Genomic DNA, 23,080 nt, shown 5'->3' with positions numbered 1-23,080 from the left:
TCGAACAGCGCCCCTAGCGGACGTATGGGGAAGCTTTGATTCCCCATACAAATTTCGCTTGCAATTAATTATTTACTAGTCCGCCCCGGCTTTGCCCGTGGTACATTTTTCGCAATAAAAGGTAGCCTATGTCCTTTCTCGGGTATCAAAATATCTCTATACCAAATTTCATGCAAATTGGTTCAGTAGTTTAGGCGTGATTGAGTAACAGACAGACAGACAGAGTTACTTTCGCATTTATAATATTAGTATGGATTTAACGATTTTACACGTGTACACGTTTTAGCCAACACAAATATTGCGTTAATTACAAACCGAAGCATAAAATAGCGCGCATAGATGTGAATTGAGTCCACAATTGGCGCTACCCAGGGAGCACCGCGCGGAGGTCATGGACTATGCCCCCCTTCATACAACAGACAGACTTACACTTTCGACGCGTATTCATAAACCGATTTTACCTCCGTACTTCATTTAAACCTCATTATAAACTTGTTTTTATTTGTATAAATTTATAAAGAATAGAAAAAAATGTTGTTTTTATTTATTTATATATTTTTGAATTATCGAAATTGTTTTTTATGTTTATACTTTTTTGACCAACTTTTTTCAAGTACATTATTTTCGATCTCTATTCGTGATTTTTCCCGCTTAAAACTACTCTAAAACGTTTTTACTCCGCATCACAAATCATTTTTCCACCCAAAAATGTTTACCGATTTTTAACACATTACAAAAAAAAAACAAAAACTTTTTACCGATTTTTTCATCTCAATCGATAAATCCGGTTCATCATTACGCTCTACCAACCACACTCGCCATGTGACCCTGCATCTACGTAACGGCTCGACTGGAAACGGTCCGACGTACGAATTATAAATATATACCTATAGGAAAGTAACGGGTTGTGAAAACACTTTATATTATAATATTATGTTTACGACTGTTGCGATAAGAATGGATAACTGGGAGAATTAAATTGAATAGATTTTTAGTAAAATCGACGTTACGTTGAATACTACTTTAAAATTAAAGAATTAAGTAGTGCAATTGGTATCTAATTATTTAAAATTGACTGAAATATGAGTTTTAAAATCACTAAAAATATAAATAAGTTTTATAATTTTCCTGATAATTCATATCTAATGTGATAAAAAGACTTCTGGAACATAGTAAATTACAATAGGACATCTCAATTTCGTTGTTTTTATTATTTATAATCACATTTCATCATAAACTTCTTACCTAACATTTACAACTTCATCACGCAACAACAATTGCGTCGATTTCGATAAAAACGCGCACAAAAATAGACCACAGCCTGGTCCCCGTAATCACGCAACGTCACGGGCGGGAGCTAGTAAACACATCACCCGTTCTTATCACAACAGCATCATTAATTATAACGCCCTTACATATATTTCACTTGTTCGAGCGCAGTACACACTACATATTAAATTTCGTTTATTGTCACATCTAAATCCCTTAATATATAGTTTTTTTAATCCAAATTAATTCAGATGAAAAAAACCGTTATATTATTCACTGTGATACACGTACATACACTCCAGCACAACTCATTAAGGCAGTAATCGTAAATATATTTATATATAATACATCTATGTTATATAATATAGGCTTATTTTAAACATCTGATATATACATCGGATGTAAACAGCAATGTACGGTCAGACAAAAAATCACCTAATTTTTAAATTACCAATGTTCGCAAGACTGATTTTAAAAAACAATAAAACAGAAAATATATCTTAAAATAAATAAGTATCAATAAATATGTGTGTAACGATAACTTGGATATATAGAAAGAACAATCTCTCGACGAAATCTTGGCATTTAAAGTTAGTAGTAATTTTTTGTCCGTCCGTACACATAAGCTAACATTCCCCCAAACAAAGCGACATGAAACTCCGAAGGGTAATACAATTGACTCAAATTGGAATTCGCGGGTTAACACTAAATAATAAATATATAACGCGGCGCCGCGCGTTAAACATGTGGGTGGTAGCTTTTGGTAGAATTCGGTGAGAGAAACCAAAAAAATGGTAGAAAATGTATACATATTATATTATTTATATATTACATATTCGAAGCTGCCACTCGACATGTAACCTTAATCTTTTAAAATCTTCTAGCAAGGGTGTTTATAGACAAATACATTAACTACACACTGTAATATTATTTAAATTGACATGTTCCAAGGTACGACACAAGCTGCCTACATGTAAATAGTTTCATATGCTTAAAATATAAAAACTGTGAGCGCAAAGTCTACCAAATTCTACCATCCGAAGAATTATCTACCTATAATACAAATCACGACGTGGCAGTCGTTTTTAAACATTCTTCCACAGAATGTATATACATTTGTACCACCCAGCTATACTTTGTGATATAAAATTATTCGATTAGCCTCCTCCTACGATAAGCTAACGATTTGTAGCATTCAATTTGTGTGCCTGTTTGATAAAGTGTTGCCAATTGTTAAAAATGATTCTTTTAATAAATATAAACAAAATATACATTTAATAAGTTAAAAATTCATTTTTAACCGTATAAACTTGTATATTTTGATAGTAAATAAATAAATCATAGAAAAATAAGAGGAAATTGATTTTAATGTTTTTCCAGTGCATTTTTATAATAGTGTGATGAAAGCATTTGTGATTACGAGATAAATAATTAATTATCCCATTGTTCTTGTATTTGAAGTAAATATCATTTTAAAAGTTATGTTATTATCATACATTATATAGTTTTCACTATATAATTGTAATGATAATGTAAAAAATTCATTAGAATGTTTCTTTGCCTGACATCTAAATCATCAAGTATTATCTCATTTTAGTTCCCTACTATAATCAGGAAATATTTTGTAGTATTCAACACAATGTATACCAAATCAACTCACAAATTGAACGTCACTAATTAACCAATCACTTAAACCAATGTGTGTATCCCTAGCCGATACGCGAATCACTGCGTTGCTATGGTTACCATAGTATCACGGCGAAGCCCCAACGTGACGCAGCACAGTGCTGCGGGGGCTCGCTCGGCCCCTAGCGGAGCCCCCCATGGGGCTTGGGACAAACGCACAAGGCCCATACGGCCGCGCTGTAGTCTAGCTCGCACATAACCCCGACACTTATATGACGAACACTTATTGCGTGAGACTGTCATTACGCAGGCGCACCTGCTTCACTATGAAGGCGCCTCGTTATAAGTAGAACTATCACTGAACAGGAGCACACAATTTTACGTGAACTTTATCACTGTTTAGGCGCACCGACTTTCTCTAGAAACTATCACTGAGCGGGAGAACGCAAATGCTTTTGCGTGTAATTTTATCACTACGTAGGCATATCCACTTTTGCTTGAGACTTTATCACTGAGCAGGATGCACCCTGTATAAAGTGATATTGGTTGCTGGATTCATACACGCGATCCGTATAGAGCGACTTCAGTTGGAATCATTTTAGCATTTCATGTAGAGCGTGTTCATAGCGCTTATTCCCACTGCCAGACACAGTATTATGTAGCACAGTCATATCCAAAGTCCAGTTGAATCTAGTTGCCACTGCAGTCATGCTATAGTAGAGTGCAAGCGCCTTCAGTCGAGTTCACATCTTTCATTTCAGCACGTGCCGTGTCTAGTTTCCACTTTAGTACACAACCATATCTATAGTGTAGTCAAGTTCAAGTTCACTTCAAAACACAGTTGTATAGTGCACGCTCATGTATCTACAGTCCAGTCTAGTTTCCACTATGGTGCACTCCCATATCTATGGTCCAGTCGAGTTCACACACATCACGTTCAGGGCCAGGCGAGCAGGCAGGCGCGGCGGGGCGGCATGCGGCGGGGCGCGGGGGCGCGGGGCGCGGGCGCGGGCGCGGGGGCGCGGAGTGGGGCGCGGCGCCCGCGGGCCCGGACCGCGCCCTACGGGTGAGACGAGTGCACGCCCGGCGTGCTCGACCCGCCGGACGGCTGCTGCGGCGGGAGCAGCACTTGCTGGAACACGGATAGCGGCAAATTTAGTATTGAAGGACACGCAATTGAATACCAGTTACACATATTATGTGCATGTTTGCTAATGCAGTTTAGTTTGAAAGTAAGGGCTGATTTTTCAATCCTTGGTTAAAACTTATTCGTGGAATAACGTATTAAACTACCATTTCAAAAATGTATTCTAATTGCCCGTATTTGACAGTGTACAGGTGACATTTTAATACTATCGTGTTATACTTTATTGGACGGGTAAGTTTTAACCAAGTATTGAAAAATCGGCTCTGAATCATATAATGTAATAATGGAATATCTATTTGTTATATTTCTGCAAAAATACCAAATATATTTCAAATATTACTGGAGCGAAACATCTAAAGCAGCAAACAGATTACAATTGATATTGTAACAACAATATTACATTACAATAGCAAATTTAATACACGTATAACAATTATCTTAGATTTTGTCTTTGCATTATTCCGCTGCAAATAATATTTTCATCGTATTTCAATGTTTAATTCAAGTATTATTATTTTATTCACATAAATTATATATGCATCTATTTAACATATTTATTTATTATTAATATTAATATACTTCATTATGTATTTATTTTAAGTACACTTAATTTTTTTTTAATATTAAGACGGACCTCAACAGCCGGTGCAGCCTGAAAATCAGCGCTGTTTTTGTGCAGCATTTTGCTGAGGCTGTATCCGTTTGCTAATCGTAATAACTCAGCCCCCGGAATCACAGACACAATAGAAAATCTATTTTGTTGTGGTCAGATCGGGCCACTCGGGGTTAATTGGTTTAAGATAAATTTTGTTATGTTGTTGGCTGTGTTTTTTGCAATAAATTTATTTTCTTTCAAAAATAGTATTACTATGTATAGCTGACCTGTACATGTTGCGGGTGATGTGGGTGGTGCGGCGGCGAGGCGGTGGGCGGCGCGTGGTTGAGGTACGCCACGTGGTGGTGGTGGTGGTGGTGCGCGCCCCCACCCGGCCCCATCAGTGGGCACAGCACCTGTTCAGGGGGAAATTATTGTTTATTTAATCACATTTTTCTCACAATGTAAAAAATCTTCTTACAAAAGTAGCTTTGAATAATGATGGCATAAAAATTGGTGATAGCAATTAAAGATTTTTTCAATCTTTATGATATTCTTGCCAAGTCAAATTATTGAATAAATAATAAATATCAATTTTATGCGGAACTTACGAGTGAAAAATCATAAAATTTCGGTACAAAATTTACACAACTGACAGATATTTGAGGATGGATGTTCACATACTCTTGGTACCTACGTTCTGGTGGTTCTGCGCGTGCAGCGGATGTAAGTATTAGTGTCGATGGTGTTATTTGCAACGGGTGCTGATAGTGTTGGTGACTGTTTGTAGCTAGGAAATGGTATTAGTGTTAGTGTCATTAGTGTTGTTACCTGGAACAGTGTCTGCTTGTGAGTATTTAGTGTATAGTATCGTGTTGTGCTCTCGATGGTGTTAACTGGAACGGCCAATACTAGTAGTAGTAATGATGATTGTTAGTAGCTAGTGTAAAGTGTTAAATTTAGTGTCAGCAGTGTTAGTGTTACCTGGAACGGCGGCTGCTAGTACTGTTAGAAGTGACTGTTTCTCCCAGTTAGTGTCAGCAGTGTCATTCGTGTTAGTGTTACTTGGAACGGCGGCTGCTGATTGTTGTGTAGTGTCACTAGTTAACACCAGGGCTCGGAACCGGTTTGAAAAGAGCGGTTAATTTAGATTATATACCGGTAAATATATCGTTCCTTCATTTACCGGTTAAACAAGTGAACTGTTTATAAGTAACCCAAATGATTAAGGTTACCGGTTACTTCTGCACAAACGGTTTTGACACCCAAATTAACCGGTTAATTCCTTTATTATTTTTGCCTCATTTTTTAACGCTTGCCACAAGATATAGTGAATCTAATATCTATACATATAATAAATCTCTAGAAGGGTCAATTCTGTACATTGAAAATATTGAAAAAATAAATACCAGGGGGTGTTACTGGATCGATACCAAACCCAAATATGTGATTAAAAAAATTTTTGTCTGTCTGTATGTTCAGGCATCACGTGAAAACTAACGGTTCGATTTCGATGAAACTTGGTATAATTATACCTTATTATCCTGGGCATAAAATAGGATACTTTTTATCCCGGAAAAATACGTAGAAAAAAATAAATCTTAATTTTTCCGCGCGGACGGAGTCGCGGGCGGAAGCTAGTATCTAATATATTCTATTCTAAAATATAGTTTGTAAGTATAGATGTATGGATGTTTAGCACACATATAGAGGGTAACTTGGATTAACACATAGGATAGTTTTTATCCCGGAAATCCCACGGGAACGGGAACTATGCGGGTTTTCCTTTGCAAACGCGGGCGAAGCCGCGGGCGGAAATCTAGTTATTAAATTCAAATCTATACATATAATAAATCTGTAGAAGGGTCAATTCTGTACATTGAAAATATTGAAAAAATAAATAGCAGGGGGTGTTACTGGATCAATACCAAACCCAAATATGTGATTAAAAAAATTTTTGTCTGTTTGTCTGTCTGTATGTGAAGGCATCACGTGAAAACTAGCGGTTCGATTTCGATGAAACTTGGTATAATTATACCTTATTATCCTGGGCGTAAAATAGGATACTTTTTATCCTGGAAAAATACGTAGAAAAAAATTAATCTTAATTTTTCAGTTTTATCGTCACGTCACGTTGCGTATTATTATAGGCCTAGCCGTATTTGGGAATTGGGTCCAATAGATATTTATAAGATTTTATTGTCAGAGGTACCTACTCAAAATCGAGAAATAAACCATCCACGCGAAGACCGACATCCGCGCGGACGGAGTCGCGGGCGGAAGCTAGTTTAAAATATAAACTAAAATTGCGAACTTGAGTGCGATTAAGAATTTTGTAACTAAATGACTTCGCAACGTCCAGGCCCGTCGAGCGAGGGTAGCGGGGGCCGAGGATCCTTATGTAACTTGGTTTTAACCGGTTAATTTTCACCACCAAAACCAATATTAATGAAAAACCGGTATTTCGCATAAACCGGTAAAAACCGGTAAAGTGCAACCTTTAACCTAAATCAATTTCGGTTTGGGGTCAATGACCGAAACCGGTTAAGAATTTAAACCGGTTTCCGAGCCCTGGTTAACACTACCTAAAATCACGGCTGCTGCTAGTGGTAGACACTTAGTTTAATGTCAGTGCCACTAGTGTGCGTGTTACCTGGAACGGCGGCTGTTGCTGGTGGCGGTAGACACTTAGCAGCTAGTTTAGTGTGAGTGTCACTAGTGTGCGTGTCGGTGTTACCTGGAAGGGCGGCTGCTGGTAGTGGTGGTGCGGCGGGTGGTGCGCGTGCGCGTGCGGGTGCGGGTGCGGCGTGTGCGCGGGCGAGGGCGGCGGGTACAGCGCGGGCGACGCGGCCGCGGGGCTGGCGGCCGGCGCGTAGCCCTCGCCCGCGCCGCCGCCGCCCACGCCCACGCCGCCGCCCACGCCCACGCCACCGCCGTGGTACATGCGCACCTGCGATGAGAACACGTCTCGTTAGTAACTATAGACTACATAATACACACACAAGCTAGGATCTGCGGGGTATAGGACCTGCAGCAAGAACACACGTGTGTTTATTATTGGTAATAATAAATATATTTTATTTTCAACAAAACAGCTAAACCGCCTTCATTGTCATAACTTAATTAAATTTCACTTAGTCGAAACGTCTGAGAGAACAAACAAAAATAAAAATACGGAAAACCTGTTGAAAACATAAAACCAATAGTCGAAAAATATTTGACGTTTATGACGGCAAGAATGTTGCCGAAATTTTTTTGGGGTCCGCGTTTAGTATGGAATCAACGTGCTCGAAACTAAAAATCGTAAGCGCCATTCACATTTTTATCAAAAAGTGAATGAAAATATTAAGTATTTTCTAAATCTAAAACAGTCACGAAATCGAGAAGGTACCTATTAGTATTTGTGATTTTATACGAATTATTATCGTAAAATACGATTGTAATGAGCATTTATATGATATTTTAGAGGTAACTCCAGGATTTTTTTTATCGAGCAAAATTTTTCCAATCGTGTTTTGGAAACAGTAATCCCATCACACATACGTTCAAAAACAGTCCATTTTGCCGTGTTCACCTACTAAGGCCCCCTAAACCTATAATCACACCATATACTTATATGTTATCTGTATACCATGTGCGGGTACTGCAGCGCGGGTTGCGGCGGCGCGGGGTGCGGGTGCGGGTGCGGGTACGGCACGAACTGCTGCATCGGCGCCGGCGCTAGCAACGGTTGCCCCGTCGCTGTCGCTACTTGCATGCCTACAACACATTATATACACATCACAAACGGAGAAGAAACTGAAAATTTGATAGTATTTCATATTTTAGTTTTACAGCTTTCAAAAAAAGGTCTCTCTCCATCGTTACAATATTGTTAGCATTGAAATATCGTTGTCAAGTGAAATGCTGAAAACTCTGATTAAATATGATTAAATTTATAAAGAATAGAAAAAATTCGATCACGAGGCGGGACTCCAACCCGCATCCTTTCGCGCCAAACCGGGGCGGATGCCTGACCAATTCAGTTACTCGTGACCCGCCAGAGAAAAAATTAACATTTTAATGAAATTAAAGACCTCAAAATGAGCTTTAATTCTTCCATTTACCATATCACAAAAATATTCATAGATTTTTACATATTTTATACAATACAAAATATCCATTTGTTGATGGGTGTTAATGCAAAATTAGCATATGCATAAGATCTGTTCTGCCAGAATTAATATTTAAAAATTAACAAAAATTCATAAAGACAATATATTCGTACCTTTTCTAAAGTTTCTCTGTGGCTGTGTAGGTATGGGCGCATGTTGTCCAGCCCCGCCCGCTACTGCGGCGCCGCCACCCATGGCTGCGCCGTATATCTGCAAATTTATTTACATCATATTACTTTTTATATTTTTTATGACCATATATTATCTATATCTTTATAGATAACATCTTTTTGGTTGTTTTAGGTTTCTCAGAAATCACTCCTTTAGTTGTTATGTCACACAAAAGAACTTCACCTGTTATTATTTGCCAGACAAAAAACAAAACAAATCTATGACAATGATATTTTGATGCACTCATTTAGTTAAAAAAACTCAAAACCTTATTAATCAGTAGGAATTTATTCAAACATAATTGTTGGATGACACGAAAATGTTTTTTTTTTAATCTTCTTATCTTATATTCTCTCTTCTATCTCATAATTATTTGTAAGTCACTTTTTTTTTCAAAAAAGATTAAGCACTTAATAAATTTGAATTAATAAAAAAATACACGGATATAGCCATGCGCTAATTAAGTGATAAGTGACACTTGACCGATAAGTTTGTTTATTTTACAGAATTAATTACTGATAGTGACATGATAATTCGATTTATAGTTAATTATAATTATGCAGATCGAATCAAATTGTAAGTTATTTCATAATTTATAAAGCCTCCTCGATACATATTTCATTAAGTGTCAAAAAAAAATGGATTTTAGAGTACACAATACGACAGAGATAGAAGAATAATAAATTGTATACTAAAACTTTCCTCTTGAATCACTATCTAGAAAAAAAAAACCCCATTAAAATCTGTTGCGTAGTTTTAAAGATTTAAGCATACAAAGGGACATAGGCACAGAGAAAGCGACTTTGTTTTATACTATGTAGTGACTATAACGATAAGAACTCGAGTACCAAATACAGACGTAAAAAAACTAGATTGAACAGCCTTGACTTAATTTATACTTATATATGTATAGCATGTATTTGGGCACACGTCAAAATTAGATAACTATTAAATTAGCACCCCGAGCACACTGTCGCGTTACAACATATATATGTAAATGTTTCGTTTTTTTGTTTAGCAATAGATACAGTGACGACGTGACCTTACAACCAAGAGGATGTGCGTAACGATAGCAGAGTTATCACATAACAATATTAAAGCCATTATATAAAAATCACATTCCTAATCAGAGCTGGATATAGTTTTATCACAATCTTATCAATACATTATTGAGGCTTGAAGGTTGCCAATGTTTTCATTACTAAAAAGATGTGGCTTGTGTGGATCGTGTTAGCCGTTCTCGGGATAAAAGTGTTCAATAAATTGACATCTGGAAAATGTTATGATGATACCGTGATGAGCGGTAAAGTGGTGGTGGTGACTGGCGCTAGTGGTGGTATAGGGTTCGAAACAGCATTAGAACTGGCTAAGCGAGGAGCCAAAGTAATAATAGCTTGTCGAAATGACAAGAAGGGCGAACGTGCTGTGAGAGTCATAACAAAACTGACCAAAAACAAAAGAGTCCGCTATATACATTTGGATTTAACCTCTCTATCATCGGTGAGACAGTTTTGCCGCGAATTGAGCACTACAGAAGCGAAACTGGACGTTTTGGTAAACAATGCGGGAGCTATATGCACTACGCGCGAACGTACCAACGATGGACTTTTGAAAGACATGCAGATAAATTACTTTGGCCCCTTCTTATTGACCAATCTTCTGATACCCATGCTGAAAGCCGGAGCGCCTAGTAGAATAGTAGTTGTTTCATCAGCCTGGCACAAGTTTGGAACAATCGACGGGATAGATGACGAAACAACTGGCTATATTCAGTCGTATGCCAACAGTAAGTTATGCAATATCCTCTTTACTAAAGAACTGGCTAGGCGATTAAAGGATACCAGCATAGTGGTCAATTGCTTGAATCCGGGGCAAGTGAATACGTCGCTATATAGAAGTTCCACTATATTGGAGAAGTTGCGAAGTGTCTTATTGTATTTCTTTTTCAAAACACCAGCGGAGGGTGCTCAAACATCCGTGTATGTGGCTGTATCAGATGACTGTGATGTGGTAACTGGTGCTTATTTCGAAGACTGCAAAGAGGTGAGGCCTAGTGCAAAGGCCGAAGACGAAAACTTAGCTAGGCAATTGTGGACAATTAGTGAGAAGCTTGTCAATTTGAAACCGGATGAAATGAGTGGGGTTTTAACGTAGTTTATATGTGTAGTTATTATCCTGTGGATATATAATTATGAAGTTCCTAAATTAAATGTAGTGAAATTAAGGATATTTTAATGTATTTGTGAAAAGAAATTTTATAAAGTACAATAAATTATTTAATATTATTCATTGTTTTATTAACCTCTGGAAAAATCGTATTAGTAAAAAACACACACTGCAAACTGATTAAAAACACTTCAATTTTATGGATTATTAGATTAGAAGTTCAATAAAAGTTTTAGGGCGGTAACACACGCAAAAATAACACGAAATGGGGTGACCAATGACTTCCAAACATTTTAGTAGAAAAAATTGCAAAAGCCTTCAATCATTTTCAATATTACAAGGGCCAGTCTCTAAATTCTTGGTGGTGGTTGGTTATTATTTTCAATATATAAAAGATTCCAAATATGTTCTCGATTATTTTACAGTACTTCCGAATCATTTACTAGAAGTTCTATAAAACAACAAGACCAGAGCCTTTTGTTTTGACTTCAACAAAATTTACTTAAAAAAAAAAAATGGAATTTATCAAAGTTAATCGTAGTTAATTTGATCGCAGACAAAAGATATTATCATATAACATTGTGTAGCTCAAAATACTATGCCCTAACAAAATAAGGTTAGTTTCCAAAATATTAGGTAATTTCACATTTCGATCTCTAAAATATTAAAAATGAAATGAATTTATTCGCAAAAAAAAAAAATGCTTATACAGTGGTGTTATTTCAAAAAGTTTTTTGAAGTGAAACTTCTTTATCGGGGTTGGAAAAAAATTTAGTGTAACATTTTTTCGTTACGCGTGACATTTTTCCGTTACACGCCATCTTTTTCTTATCCCTACCACGCGTGATTCGACGAATTTCTGTAAAGTTGCATATAGTACATTATTTTTTAAAAATAATGCCGTAAAGTAGTTTCACTTCTTACGTGTGTACACTAGTACACGCACACATTCTTATTTGTTGTTTAGTTATAAAGGGCACCCCACACGCTCACCGCGTCGTGTCGGTCGCGCTTGTCGGCCAGCAGCAGTATGGGCGGGCCGTACTGCCGGCACTCGCAACCCATCTCCATGTGCCCGTTGCCCGGCTGCACATTCATCATCTCAATAAAGGAGTTTGAAACTTTTTGTATGGACGCTGGCATATCGACCCGCCGCGGCTCGCCGCCATTTTGATTTTTTTTCAAAATCGGCGCACGATTAAAGTGGTATGTATGTATAGAGGACACATAGACGAACAAAAAATGTCTCATAACATAGTACCCTAAAGCGTCACATTACCGAGATATTTGGAGGTAAATATTCACTTATGAGTACAACGAAAAACACTAAAAATAGACTTATTACGTGTCTATATGCATAATATTATCTCCAAATAATCACTCCCAGGTAGATTATTATTATTACAGGAAGAAAGTAGGTATTCATTACATTACTTACATAAAAAAAATATATGTAAGTAATATATCTAGTTACTAGGTAGTAGTTTATGTAATGTATGTGTGTTTTTATGTAATGAATGAACCTACTTTCTTCCAATAAACTGTTAATAATAATAATCTACCTGGGAGAGATCATTTTGAGATAATTTTATGCATATAGACACGTAATAAGTCAATTTTTAGTGTTTGTCGTTTCAATGCCCTTTGTACCGAGTTTCATTTCGAACCGAGGGGTACTTTCATGTGATATCTATTTTTTGTTCTATTTTATTGTGTACATAATCATCCCTAGTACTTTTAACTATGTCACTGATCGAATGGGTTGCTTGGAAGAAATTGCTTGTAGCAATAAAACCGCCTTTTGACTTATTAGGTCCTCCTATTAAGTAAAATTTGTATTTTCTATTTGTGTGCAATAAATAAAATGCTGGGTTCGTTTCTCGGTGGAGACGAAGAAAAAAAAATGTCTCGGTCTGGCACAGAAGGCTGATCACCTATTTGTCCCTAAAGAAAATCGATCAGTGAAACAGATGTATAATGCGTGTGCCCCTTATTTTTTTATATAGAAGTATTGCTGCGGTTTAGTACGGGAGCCAGGTACATTTTCGGTCAATTATTTTCTCTAGAGAGAAACTTAAAATGCATCAGGGACTTTTACTGTCACTTGCGACCGTCAGCTGTATCTCCGTAGGTCCATAGGTAGTGTGACGCATGTAGAACTTTTTTTCAACAATTTTTTCCCATTTGAAAATTCTGTCATATTATATTTTTATAAATTTATATTTATAAAGCATTTGAATACCATCATACCAAAAATATCAAATTCATATTATATTTTATCTAGTATTTTGAAAGAAAAACAAACTCAGTTGAAAAACCGTTCAGTACTGCGGATGAACGCAGAAATATCATACGCCAGTTCTCTTCGCTTGAACTCGGCGAAAATAATACAATATCTGACCTACATTTTGCTGTCAAAACGAACATTTTTTTTTAAACTTTGAGTTATCTTACACGACGGTAAGTATGCAAACATCACATTACTCATTTTTAAAACTTGATTTATACAGTAATAAAATATTTTTTTTTAAGTGAAATTTCTTTAGGTGCATTGAGATGCATGCCAATACCGTCACATCATTAAGTAAGGCGACGATTTTGGTATCTTTGAATCTTGCCAAATAAGTTTCACTTCTGACACGTGTGCTCGACACACACCCACATTTTAATTCATATTAATATACTAGCGGTCCGCCCCGGCTTCGCCCATGGTCACGTACTACTTGACTTTAGGAATATTATAAAAAAAGAATTATCGAAAACGGTCCACTCGATCACGCGTGCTGCCGTGACCAAGGAAAACGGGTTTAATTATTATAATATATACAGATTAAAATGTAACTCACGGGATGTGGGTGCGGTAAATAAGCCGGTGGTTGCTGTGAAGCTGCCGCTGCTGCCGCCATCATGGCGTACGGCACTGCTGCCATCTGGAAGTGGGGCTGGCGGAACAATTGACGAGTTATTTATTTATTTATTTATTCGTACACAGTTATTAAGAGTATTCATTCATTTATACAGACATCATGAACAATACTAAAATGTTGAATTATTTATGTAGGCACGGATATTTAAATTAAATTTCTAAAATCGATTGAGTGATTTAGTTTTATCCATATACATCCTATGTAGTGACAAAACTAAAAAGAAGGGTACTTTTTTGCTTTTTTTACTATTATTTAAATAAAGTTTGAAATCTGTCCTTTTGTAAAAATAGAGTTAACATACAAACTCACAAACATACACAGGTGAAGCGTGTTAAAAAAACAATTTATGTCTCTAAAATACTATTTTATAAATTTGAATGAACATACAAATAAACTATATAACTAACTCACCATATGCGGTCCCGGTGGCGGTGCGGGCACGTAGCTCACGCCAGCGCCGACCACGCCCACGCCACCGAGTCCCACGCCCACGCCGACGCCGCCCACGCCCACGCCACCGACGCCCATCGGCGTGCTTGGTGTGTGCGGTCTGGGAAATGCAAGTTTTGTTAGATTCCATTTTGCTGTATATTTCTAGTGTTCAATACTAAAATAAAAAGGCAATATAAAATGCTAGCTAATAAAATAAAATTCAAACTCGAACATATTTATTCATATATAAATAATTTACAAAGGTTCGATTTCGCCAAAAATGACTTTATTCAAGAATAACTTCCTATTAATCCTTGTTACAAATTTAATACGAAAATTAGAGACGTTTTAACACTAGCCGAGATTATATTAATTAATGTTATAATAGTAATTCTTTGATTCGAACCAAACTGAAAGATTGAAATGAACTAGTGTATAAATCTCCAAAATTGAAGTAACCGCTTCTCATATATTTAATTATGGGTACTATTCTATTTGATAGGTCTATACATAATAATTATAATCAGATTACAATTTATTTTATTGTGTTTCATTGTGTTCTGCGGATTTTATTCTTGCGATTTAAATTCCCTAATAAAAATTCGCGGAATTTTCGTCAGTTGAACTCAAACTCAAACTCAAACATTCATTTATTCAATTAGACTACTATTTAGTAGCACTTTCGAATCGTCATTACATAATTATTTTAACATTTACCACCGATTCGGAAAGCAGTGATCTATGGAGAAGAATCGGCAAGAAACTCCATAGTTGCTCTTTTAAAATCATGTAAATATTACAATATATGAAACTTATATCTAACTACATAATATGCCAATGAACTGTCTTGTGGTTTTTACGCGACAACCCTCCATGGGTTTTTATCGTCCATATATTCCTGAATATTGTAGTACGCTCTCTGAACTAATACATTTTTTATATAAGTTTTAAATTTAGAACTACTAAACTCTTTAATATTGTGAGGAATTCTATTGTAAAAGCGTATACCTTGACCCATAAATGAATTTTTAACTTTAGCTAATCGGAAAAATGGCATTTCAATTCTATTCCTGTTCCTTGTGCCATAATCGTGTCTATCTCCTACTCTTGTGTGTAAGTCGGAGCTTTTGTGTACATGCAAAATATTATTAAATATATACTGTGATGGTACAGTAAGGATACCAGTATTCTTAAAATATTTTCTTTATATTAAAATTGAATTCAGTGTACCTGCTGTGCGACGGGGTGGTGGGACTGCGGGGGGTGAAGGGCTTCGCGCTCGGGTTGAACTCCTTCGCGTTGGGGTTGAGGGTGGACTTCTTGAGGGTTGCCGTGGCCCGCTCCACGCTGGGGGATGCTGCTTCTCGTGGGGAGCCGCTGTGAGCGCTGCGCTCTTCGGGCTCTTCCGGTTTTGGTACTGGGGGTGGCTGGGGGTAAATTATATATAGGTAAGATACTTCATGAAATACAGAAAATTATGTAAGATCGTTAACACAGTTAAATGAAATAAAATGTGCAAGCAAGTATTACAAACCACGTTTTGTCAACACATTCAAACGGTGCAATTTAAATAATAACGGTTTTAACAATCTAATGTTGTCATGAATAATTTTAATTATATCAACAAAAACAACAAGTCACATAATCATCAAACAAAACATAACAAATTTTAAACTTTTTTAAATTTGGCAATCCTAAATACATAAAAAGAACTTAGATCGGTAAAGAGATGAATATAATCATGTTTTTTATTCAAAGAATATCATCAAAAACTTTAAAAGTTTGTGTATTTTATACTACATTGCGTCATTCTGTGCAAATGTTATCTATTTGCCCAATAGCATTACATATAACAAGTGTACAAAAATAAAAAAGATAAATATAATATATAATATTAACCTTGTGATGTTCCGGTGCTCTAGCTGGCCGTTTGTGTGGTTCTGACGGTGGGCCTACATTAGCAGACACTTCTGGTGGACTCGCTGCCACGGGACATGGCTGTGACTGCAATGTAGATGCATATACATTTTAATATGTTAGCAATATAGACAAGTAAAATAATTTAATTTTGAAGAGTACTTAATATGTAGTCATAGTAGGAGTTATATTGTATCTTCTCTAAAATGTCGTTAAATCTGTAATACCAGATTTACACAGTGCAAAATGCTATTACGTAGCTCTTTTAACTAACACCGTTTGTACATACTTTCCTCTTATATGTTCTTTATGTGTCTCTTTTACTTTTGTGTGTGCAATAAAGAATTAAATAAATAAAAAAATATAAACAGAGATCAGCACATTCAGTAAAAACAATAGTCGGTTTGTCTAAAATAAAAAAGGTGAACAATCGAATTAAAAAGCAAAATTATCAAGTCACTCAGCTTCTGTAACATTATTTTATATTATCTAAGTAATAGACAAAGCTTTAAATATATTGTTTGATGCTTTTCAACTGCATTACTGTTTATCGGTATTAGAGTGATACTAAGGTTTTTTAAGTATTGTAACTAACTTGTGGTTGAGGATTATGCGGCGCTGCTTGCATCACCTGCGCGGGCGGTATCACGGGTTGTGTGGGCGCCGCGCCCACGCCCACGACCACGGGCACGCCCACGCCCACGTTCACGGCCACGTTCGCCGCGCCCACGGGCACGCCCACCGCGCCGGACACCAGCTTGAACTCTTGACCGAACTTGCGCAGCTCCTGTAAGAGTATTATTTTATGATTGCAACTTGATGACAGCTTGCTTGTTTTAGAAGAGTTAAAGGTACACATAATGTGACCGAAAATGAACAACTTATTTTGAGAAATATCATAACGATTTGTAATAATTTATATAAAAATGAATCGCAAAATGTGTTGGTAAGCGCATAAGTCGAGAACGGCTGAACAGATTTCGATAATTCTTTTTTTTTATTATATTTCTTGAAGTATGAGGATGGATCTTATGTAGAGAAAACGTAAACATGTACCACGGGCGAAGCCGGGGCGGATCGCTAGTAATTTATAATACTAATTCTGGTAAACATCAATTAACTGTCAAATAGATTGATCAATAATGTTTTATTTTTGTCAATATTATACATAATTTTAAATATGTACCTGTAATTCATCTTGTCTTCTCGGTTCCCTAGGTTCTCTAGGTTCCCTAATTTCCCTTTGTTCTCTGGGATCCCGTTGTTCCCTCGGATCTCTTTGTTCTCTCGGGTCTCTTTGTTCTCTGGGGTCCCTTTGTTCTCTGATTTCACGTTGGTCCCGCGGGTCCCTTTGTTCCCTGATGTCGCGTTGTTCCCGTGGGTCTCTAGGTTCCCTGAGATCGCGTTGGTCTCTGGGATCCCGTTGGTCTCTCGGATCCCGTTGGTCTCTGGGATCCCGTTGGTCTCTGGGATCCCGTTGGTCTCTAGGATCCCGTTGGTCTCTAGGGTCCCTTTGGTCTCTAGGGTCCCTTTGGTCTCTGGGGTCCCTTTGGTCTCTAGGATCCCGTGGTTCCCGAGGATCTGGTGGTGCGTGCCCACGGCCGCCTCGACTTGGTGGCTCTGACGCTCCGCTCTGTTTAGAAAGTGTCTATTAACATGCAAGTATATAGTTTCCGTTTTCATTGATTACCTATTAAAATTGTTTACATGTTGACTTACTATAATATATTATTTTATTTTACTGTAGAATACATTTCATTAATTTTTCATATTTTAGCATGTTTCTGTTGCCAAGTTTCTAGGATTTCTTTTATTAATAGTTAAATTCCATTTTAATATTTAAAATAAAGTTTGTTTACAATGCTACTTTTAACTTTTTTTTGGGATGTTTAAACAGGTTGGGAACAAACTTAAATACTAAAATTCAAGGAAAATTATTTATTTCATCAAATATTTTGTACAATACGCGTTTGTACGCGTCAAAATGGCAATCACAATTATTATTGCCACTATGAGATGTCATTATGTCACTATGAAAATAAAAAAATTACAATACTTTTCAATTAACAAAAATTAGCAACAAAATTACCCAGAAATAAATCTTGTCCATTTAAACACTATTTTCAAATGCACTTTTAAGTCACTTTTTTTTAATATTCATTCCAATATCTACCTCTACCCCTCCCTCCATAAGGTCTATAATTCGATTGATAAGAACGATTCGTCTGATATCGATGTTGATAAGAGTTATTTCGATACGGGCGGTACTGATAAGGGTGGTATTGATAACGGTGGGGTGTGGTACTAACGTGATGGTGGTGCGGCGGGAAGCCCTGCCGCGCCGGGACCGGGGTTCGAGGCTCGCCGTTCATTTTGTTGTTTGACGGTCTGCAAAATTATTAGTTTGGTTAGTCATTTGCATTGATAATTTTATCAAGCTTTTTTACTAGCTTACCGCAAGCGGCTTCGCCCGCTTTGTATAAAACATAATAAATTATATACTAAAACTTTCCTGTGGATGCATTACATTTTTGAAGTGAAACTTCTTTATCGGGGTTGGAAAAAAATTTAGTGAACATTATTTCGTTACGCGTGAAATTTTTCCGTTACGCGCCATCTTTTTCTTATCCCTACCACGCGTGATTCGACGTATTTCTGTAAAGTTGCATATAGTAAATTATTTTTTGAAAAGGTCATAAAGAAGTTTCACTTCTTACGTGTGTACACTAGTACATGCACACATTATTTTTACAATGATTTCTATGTACAATAACACTAACGCGTGCGCATGGTGCGGGAAGGGCGGCGCGTGGTGGCCGGCCGCCTGCGCCGCGTAGCTCTTGTTGCCCGCGCTCACACCGCCCGCACCGCCCGCACCGCTCACTGCCGCCGGACTCGTCACCTGTTGGACACATATACGTTTATTTGTTATTTTTATTTTGAACAGTAGCTGTTTTTATGGCTTTGCCAGATAGAACGTGTGTCACGTACATAATATAACCTACTATATAACAAGTGATAACTGCGTTAAAAACAACCGACTTCAAACTTGCACTTGCAAAATTTACAAATACCTACAGACAAAAATGCTCATAAAATAAAAACTACTGGGCCTATCCGAATAAAATTTTTATGGGACCAATTCGACACCATCCCGCATCGAACAAAAAAAGAATCACGTAAATCGGAGAATCCACCCAGTGAGGACTTATACCCAGTAAAGTGCGACATCCCGCACACCTGCGATTCCAGCAATCACCGTGATGCCCACCCCACCGAAGACAAGGCACTCTTGATTCCAACATTGAATCGGAGGGAGGTTGTTAAGTTAGATATAATTTATAATGTAATTATCATACAATAAATTATTATTATAAAGTTTATTTCGTTTTTTTAGCGCCTTCGCAGGTCGGCCAATTTAATTCGTGTACTTAACGCGCGTAATTATAATAATTCAAAATAATTATTAACACAACTAAGCAAAACCAAAACGACCGTTACATCCGAAAGCCCAACTTCAGCTCACTTTTATAACCACCCACTCGGTTCGGGTTGCCAGTTGGGAATTAATTTATAACAAAAGGCTATTATAAAGTGTCAAAAGATGCACATACCGCATGTTTAGCGGGCCAGTTTGTAGTTTCACGGAATCAATCACAATATCATTAATAGTTTTCTAGATCATTTTTTCTTCGTTTTTAAAAAAAATCGTAATTTTAAGCTATTGCATAGCTTCTATCGCGGGCCTTGAGCGCGGGGACCGAATCGAGAAATTCCGTAACGAAAAAACCTCACGCTCCCCACTCCGACGGGCGGAGGTGTGGCTTGAAGGCATAGTAGCTTTACCGCGGCAGTCCCCGAGTGCCACAGGTTTTTTTTTTTTATATCGAGTACCAGGCTACCATAAAGTGACAAGAGTTACATACGACATGGTCAGCGGGCGGCGTGAGATGGTGTCGGGGCGGTCGCGGCTCTTTGTCACGTTTGGCGCCCGGCGACCCGCCACTGCCACCCTTCACCGGCTTGCCGGCCTGCTGCTGCTGCTGTAGATGTAAACATTTATTATTTAAAAAAAAAATATTATGTGTATGTATGAAATATCTTTGTTTTTTTTTAATATGTAACTTAAAGCTTATTGTTTACGGAAAAAGCACGCTCGCGTGAATTGACGATTGCAAGACGAATACGTGCATCATACGTAGATAACGTCTAATTGTATTTCGATTTCATTTTAATTAGTTTTTAAATTAAATTTGTTTTGTTTTTTTTTGCGGGCCTCCGGCTCCGACTTCGTGGAGTTGGTAATTTTTTCAACATTGTATTTAAAACCGTTTAATAAGTTACAAGCCATGGTCTTTCAACCACATACATCATACATAAAACATATTACATCTCACTCGCTTGCCTATAAGAATCAAGCAGTTACCCGAATTTTAAGCCATTTAAAGCGTGAACAACGTATTATTTTAAAACACCTTATATATAAACAATATCCTCACCTGTCCATTCTTTCTCTTATTAGGTATGACATATTTAGGCTGTTCTTGCGGGGGGCGGAGTACAGCAGCGAACCGTTCCTCCTCGTCGCCGTTCTCCAGTTCAATGCGAGCTTTATACGTCGCCGCACCTTCTATTTCCGCTGCTATCTCTTCCGCTTTGGCTTCTGCTTCCCTGGTTATTAATTAGGACAATTTTTATATTACTGTGGGTGCAAATTAGGACAATTATTTTGTTTACAAATTAGGACAATTTTAATGCTCTTGTGATTGAAAATTAGGACAAATTAATTTTGACAAAAAGGTACAAATGAAATTCGCAGTACACTGTAAATTTACTTGTATAGTAAGATTAAATATTTGAGTCGTAGGAACCTAAGCATTAACGAACACTAGCACGAAAGATTGCCAAGCGACTATCACCCCTTTTGCCCGCATTCACCTATAGTCCTGCGTGTCTTTCCTCTGCAGTTGTAGCGTGTACCCAGCGAACGAGTGATCGTACGTGCTGTGCACACCGTACACCTCCTCATTCTTCCTGATCCATGTCCTTCCCGACCCTGCCGCTGGCACGAAAGATTGCCAAGCGACTATCGCCCCTATCGCCCAGCACTCACCTATAGTCCTGCGTGTCTTTCCTCTGCAGTTGTAGCGTGTATCCAGCTAACGAGTGATCGTACGTGCTGTGCACACCGTACACCTCTTCGTTCTTGCGGAACATGTCGTTAGCGTCCCAGCCGTTTGCTCTATCGAGGTCTAAGTCATCGAGCCGAGCGTCGCCGTTGAGTGACGGTGAGTCGCCTGTGTCTCCATCGCAGCCGTCCCACGGCTCTAGTTGCCGCTCTTCTGCTGAACGGCCATTGCCTGGAAGGTGTCACGTGTTGTGTGAAATGAATAGTGATAAAGTTTATGTGATAATAAATTAAAAGTTTTGTTGTTGTTGTAAACACTTTAAAACACAATTGGAAAGAACTGAAGACAAATTTTGCTGCTATACCGGCTACCGTTCGAGAATTATTTTTAACTAGCTTTTCGCCCGCGGCTTCGACCGCGTTTACAAAGAAAAACCCTATAGTTCCCGTTCCCGTGGGATTTCCGGGATAAAACCTATGTGTTAATCCAAGTTACCCTATATATGTGTGCTAAATTTCATTGTAATCGGTTCAGTAGTATTTGCGTGAAAGAGTAACAAACACACACACATCCTCACAAACTTTCGCATTTATAATATTAGTAGGATAGGAAGTAGGACGTATAGCTTATAGCATAGCTTATGCATAGCACAGTAATACAATTTAATATCATTTTATGTAGTCTGTGTGGTTTATGCATTGCGAAATATATGTTTTTCATTTAAAGAGTGCAAAATACTATTTCTGGGGAAATTATTAAGCAGTATATTAACCCTTACCTTCATAGATTTTTCCTTAATATCATTTTAGTTATGTTTTGGTCGTCTATACGCAAACAATCAATTTATCACATCTCACCATTAAATTTGCTAGATATAGCGCTGTCTGTCTGGAACACGTCGTGCGTCGCATACTCGAGGTCCGAGTCTTTGGCGCGGATCGAGACCACATCCTGCGGTTTGAAGATCAGCTTCTCCACCACCGAGTCCACGGCCACCACGCCCTCTTGGTCCACGCGGTGGGCTACTTCTAGTACCACCTGGAAATTTATAAATATCCACATTAAAACCTACAAAGACTAACCCAAACTAAGTACGTAGAAGTGTTGAATTTATTATATTACTAGCTTTCTCCCCGCGGCTTCGCCCGCTTAGTCTAAAACCTAATAAATAATATACTAAAACCTTCCTCTTGAATCACTCAATCTATTAAAAAGCCCGCATCAAAATCCGTTGCGTAGTTTTAAAGACTTAAGCATACATAGGGACAGAGAAAGCAACTTTGTTTTATACTATACATAAGTGTTAAATTTATTATATTACGAAAGGGGATATACATAAAGATTTTTAAAACATTGTAACTAAAATTATTATTCGGTTATCTATGACAATAAAAAATGGTACTAAAGTTCACTAACATTAGTGCGATAGCAGGCGAATTTCCGGAATATATTACACTGCTATGAATTAATATGAATTAAATCATGATCCCCGAAGTTCTTGTTAATATTATTTCTTCCATATATTAGAGATTTAGATTTAATATCTG

General features: G+C 37.4%; 2 protein-coding genes across 2 annotated transcripts in view; one reads left to right on the top strand and one right to left on the bottom strand.

The window, feature by feature from the left end:
- Positions 1-3,955: 3,955 nt before the first annotated feature.
- The window catches only part of LOC123700441 (ataxin-2 homolog), a 43,197-nt gene continuing 24,072 nt past the window's right edge, over positions 3,956-23,080 (bottom strand). The window contains exons 3-20 of the mRNA XM_045647652.1: positions 22,391-22,571; positions 21,518-21,764; positions 20,904-21,075; positions 20,331-20,447; positions 19,185-19,306; positions 18,558-18,792; positions 17,591-18,037; positions 17,000-17,191; positions 16,387-16,491; positions 15,718-15,914; positions 14,467-14,605; positions 13,975-14,070; positions 12,122-12,214; positions 8,905-9,001; positions 8,269-8,396; positions 7,375-7,587; positions 4,925-5,053; positions 3,956-4,027 (exon numbers count right to left, since the gene is read on the bottom strand). Coding sequence (XP_045503608.1) covers positions 3,956-4,027; positions 4,925-5,053; positions 7,375-7,587; positions 8,269-8,396; positions 8,905-9,001; positions 12,122-12,214; positions 13,975-14,070; positions 14,467-14,605; positions 15,718-15,914; positions 16,387-16,491; positions 17,000-17,191; positions 17,591-18,037; positions 18,558-18,792; positions 19,185-19,306; positions 20,331-20,447; positions 20,904-21,075; positions 21,518-21,764; positions 22,391-22,571 — 2,982 coding nt within the window. The remainder of the gene's footprint in view (positions 4,028-4,924; positions 5,054-7,374; positions 7,588-8,268; positions 8,397-8,904; positions 9,002-12,121; positions 12,215-13,974; positions 14,071-14,466; positions 14,606-15,717; positions 15,915-16,386; positions 16,492-16,999; positions 17,192-17,590; positions 18,038-18,557; positions 18,793-19,184; positions 19,307-20,330; positions 20,448-20,903; positions 21,076-21,517; positions 21,765-22,390; positions 22,572-23,080) is intronic.
- Positions 10,005-11,157, top strand: LOC123700314 (retinol dehydrogenase 14-like). Its single transcript, XM_045647495.1, has one exon. The coding sequence runs from the start codon at positions 10,172-10,174 to the stop codon at positions 11,114-11,116; it is 945 nt and encodes a 314-aa protein (XP_045503451.1). The 5' UTR covers positions 10,005-10,171; the 3' UTR covers positions 11,117-11,157.

The sequence above is a fragment of the Colias croceus genome, chromosome 19, assembly GCF_905220415.1.
Source record: "Colias croceus chromosome 19, ilColCroc2.1".
Taxonomy (NCBI): domain Eukaryota; kingdom Metazoa; phylum Arthropoda; class Insecta; order Lepidoptera; family Pieridae; genus Colias; species Colias croceus.
Note: the sequence above shows the minus strand (reverse complement) of the source record. Positions and strands in the feature narration are given on the sequence as shown.

Excerpts from the sequence above, each read along its gene's own strand:
- LOC123700314 (XM_045647495.1), top strand. The coding sequence starts at position 10,172 with ATGTGGCTTGTGTGGATCGTGTTAGCCGTTCTCGGGATAAAAGTGTTC.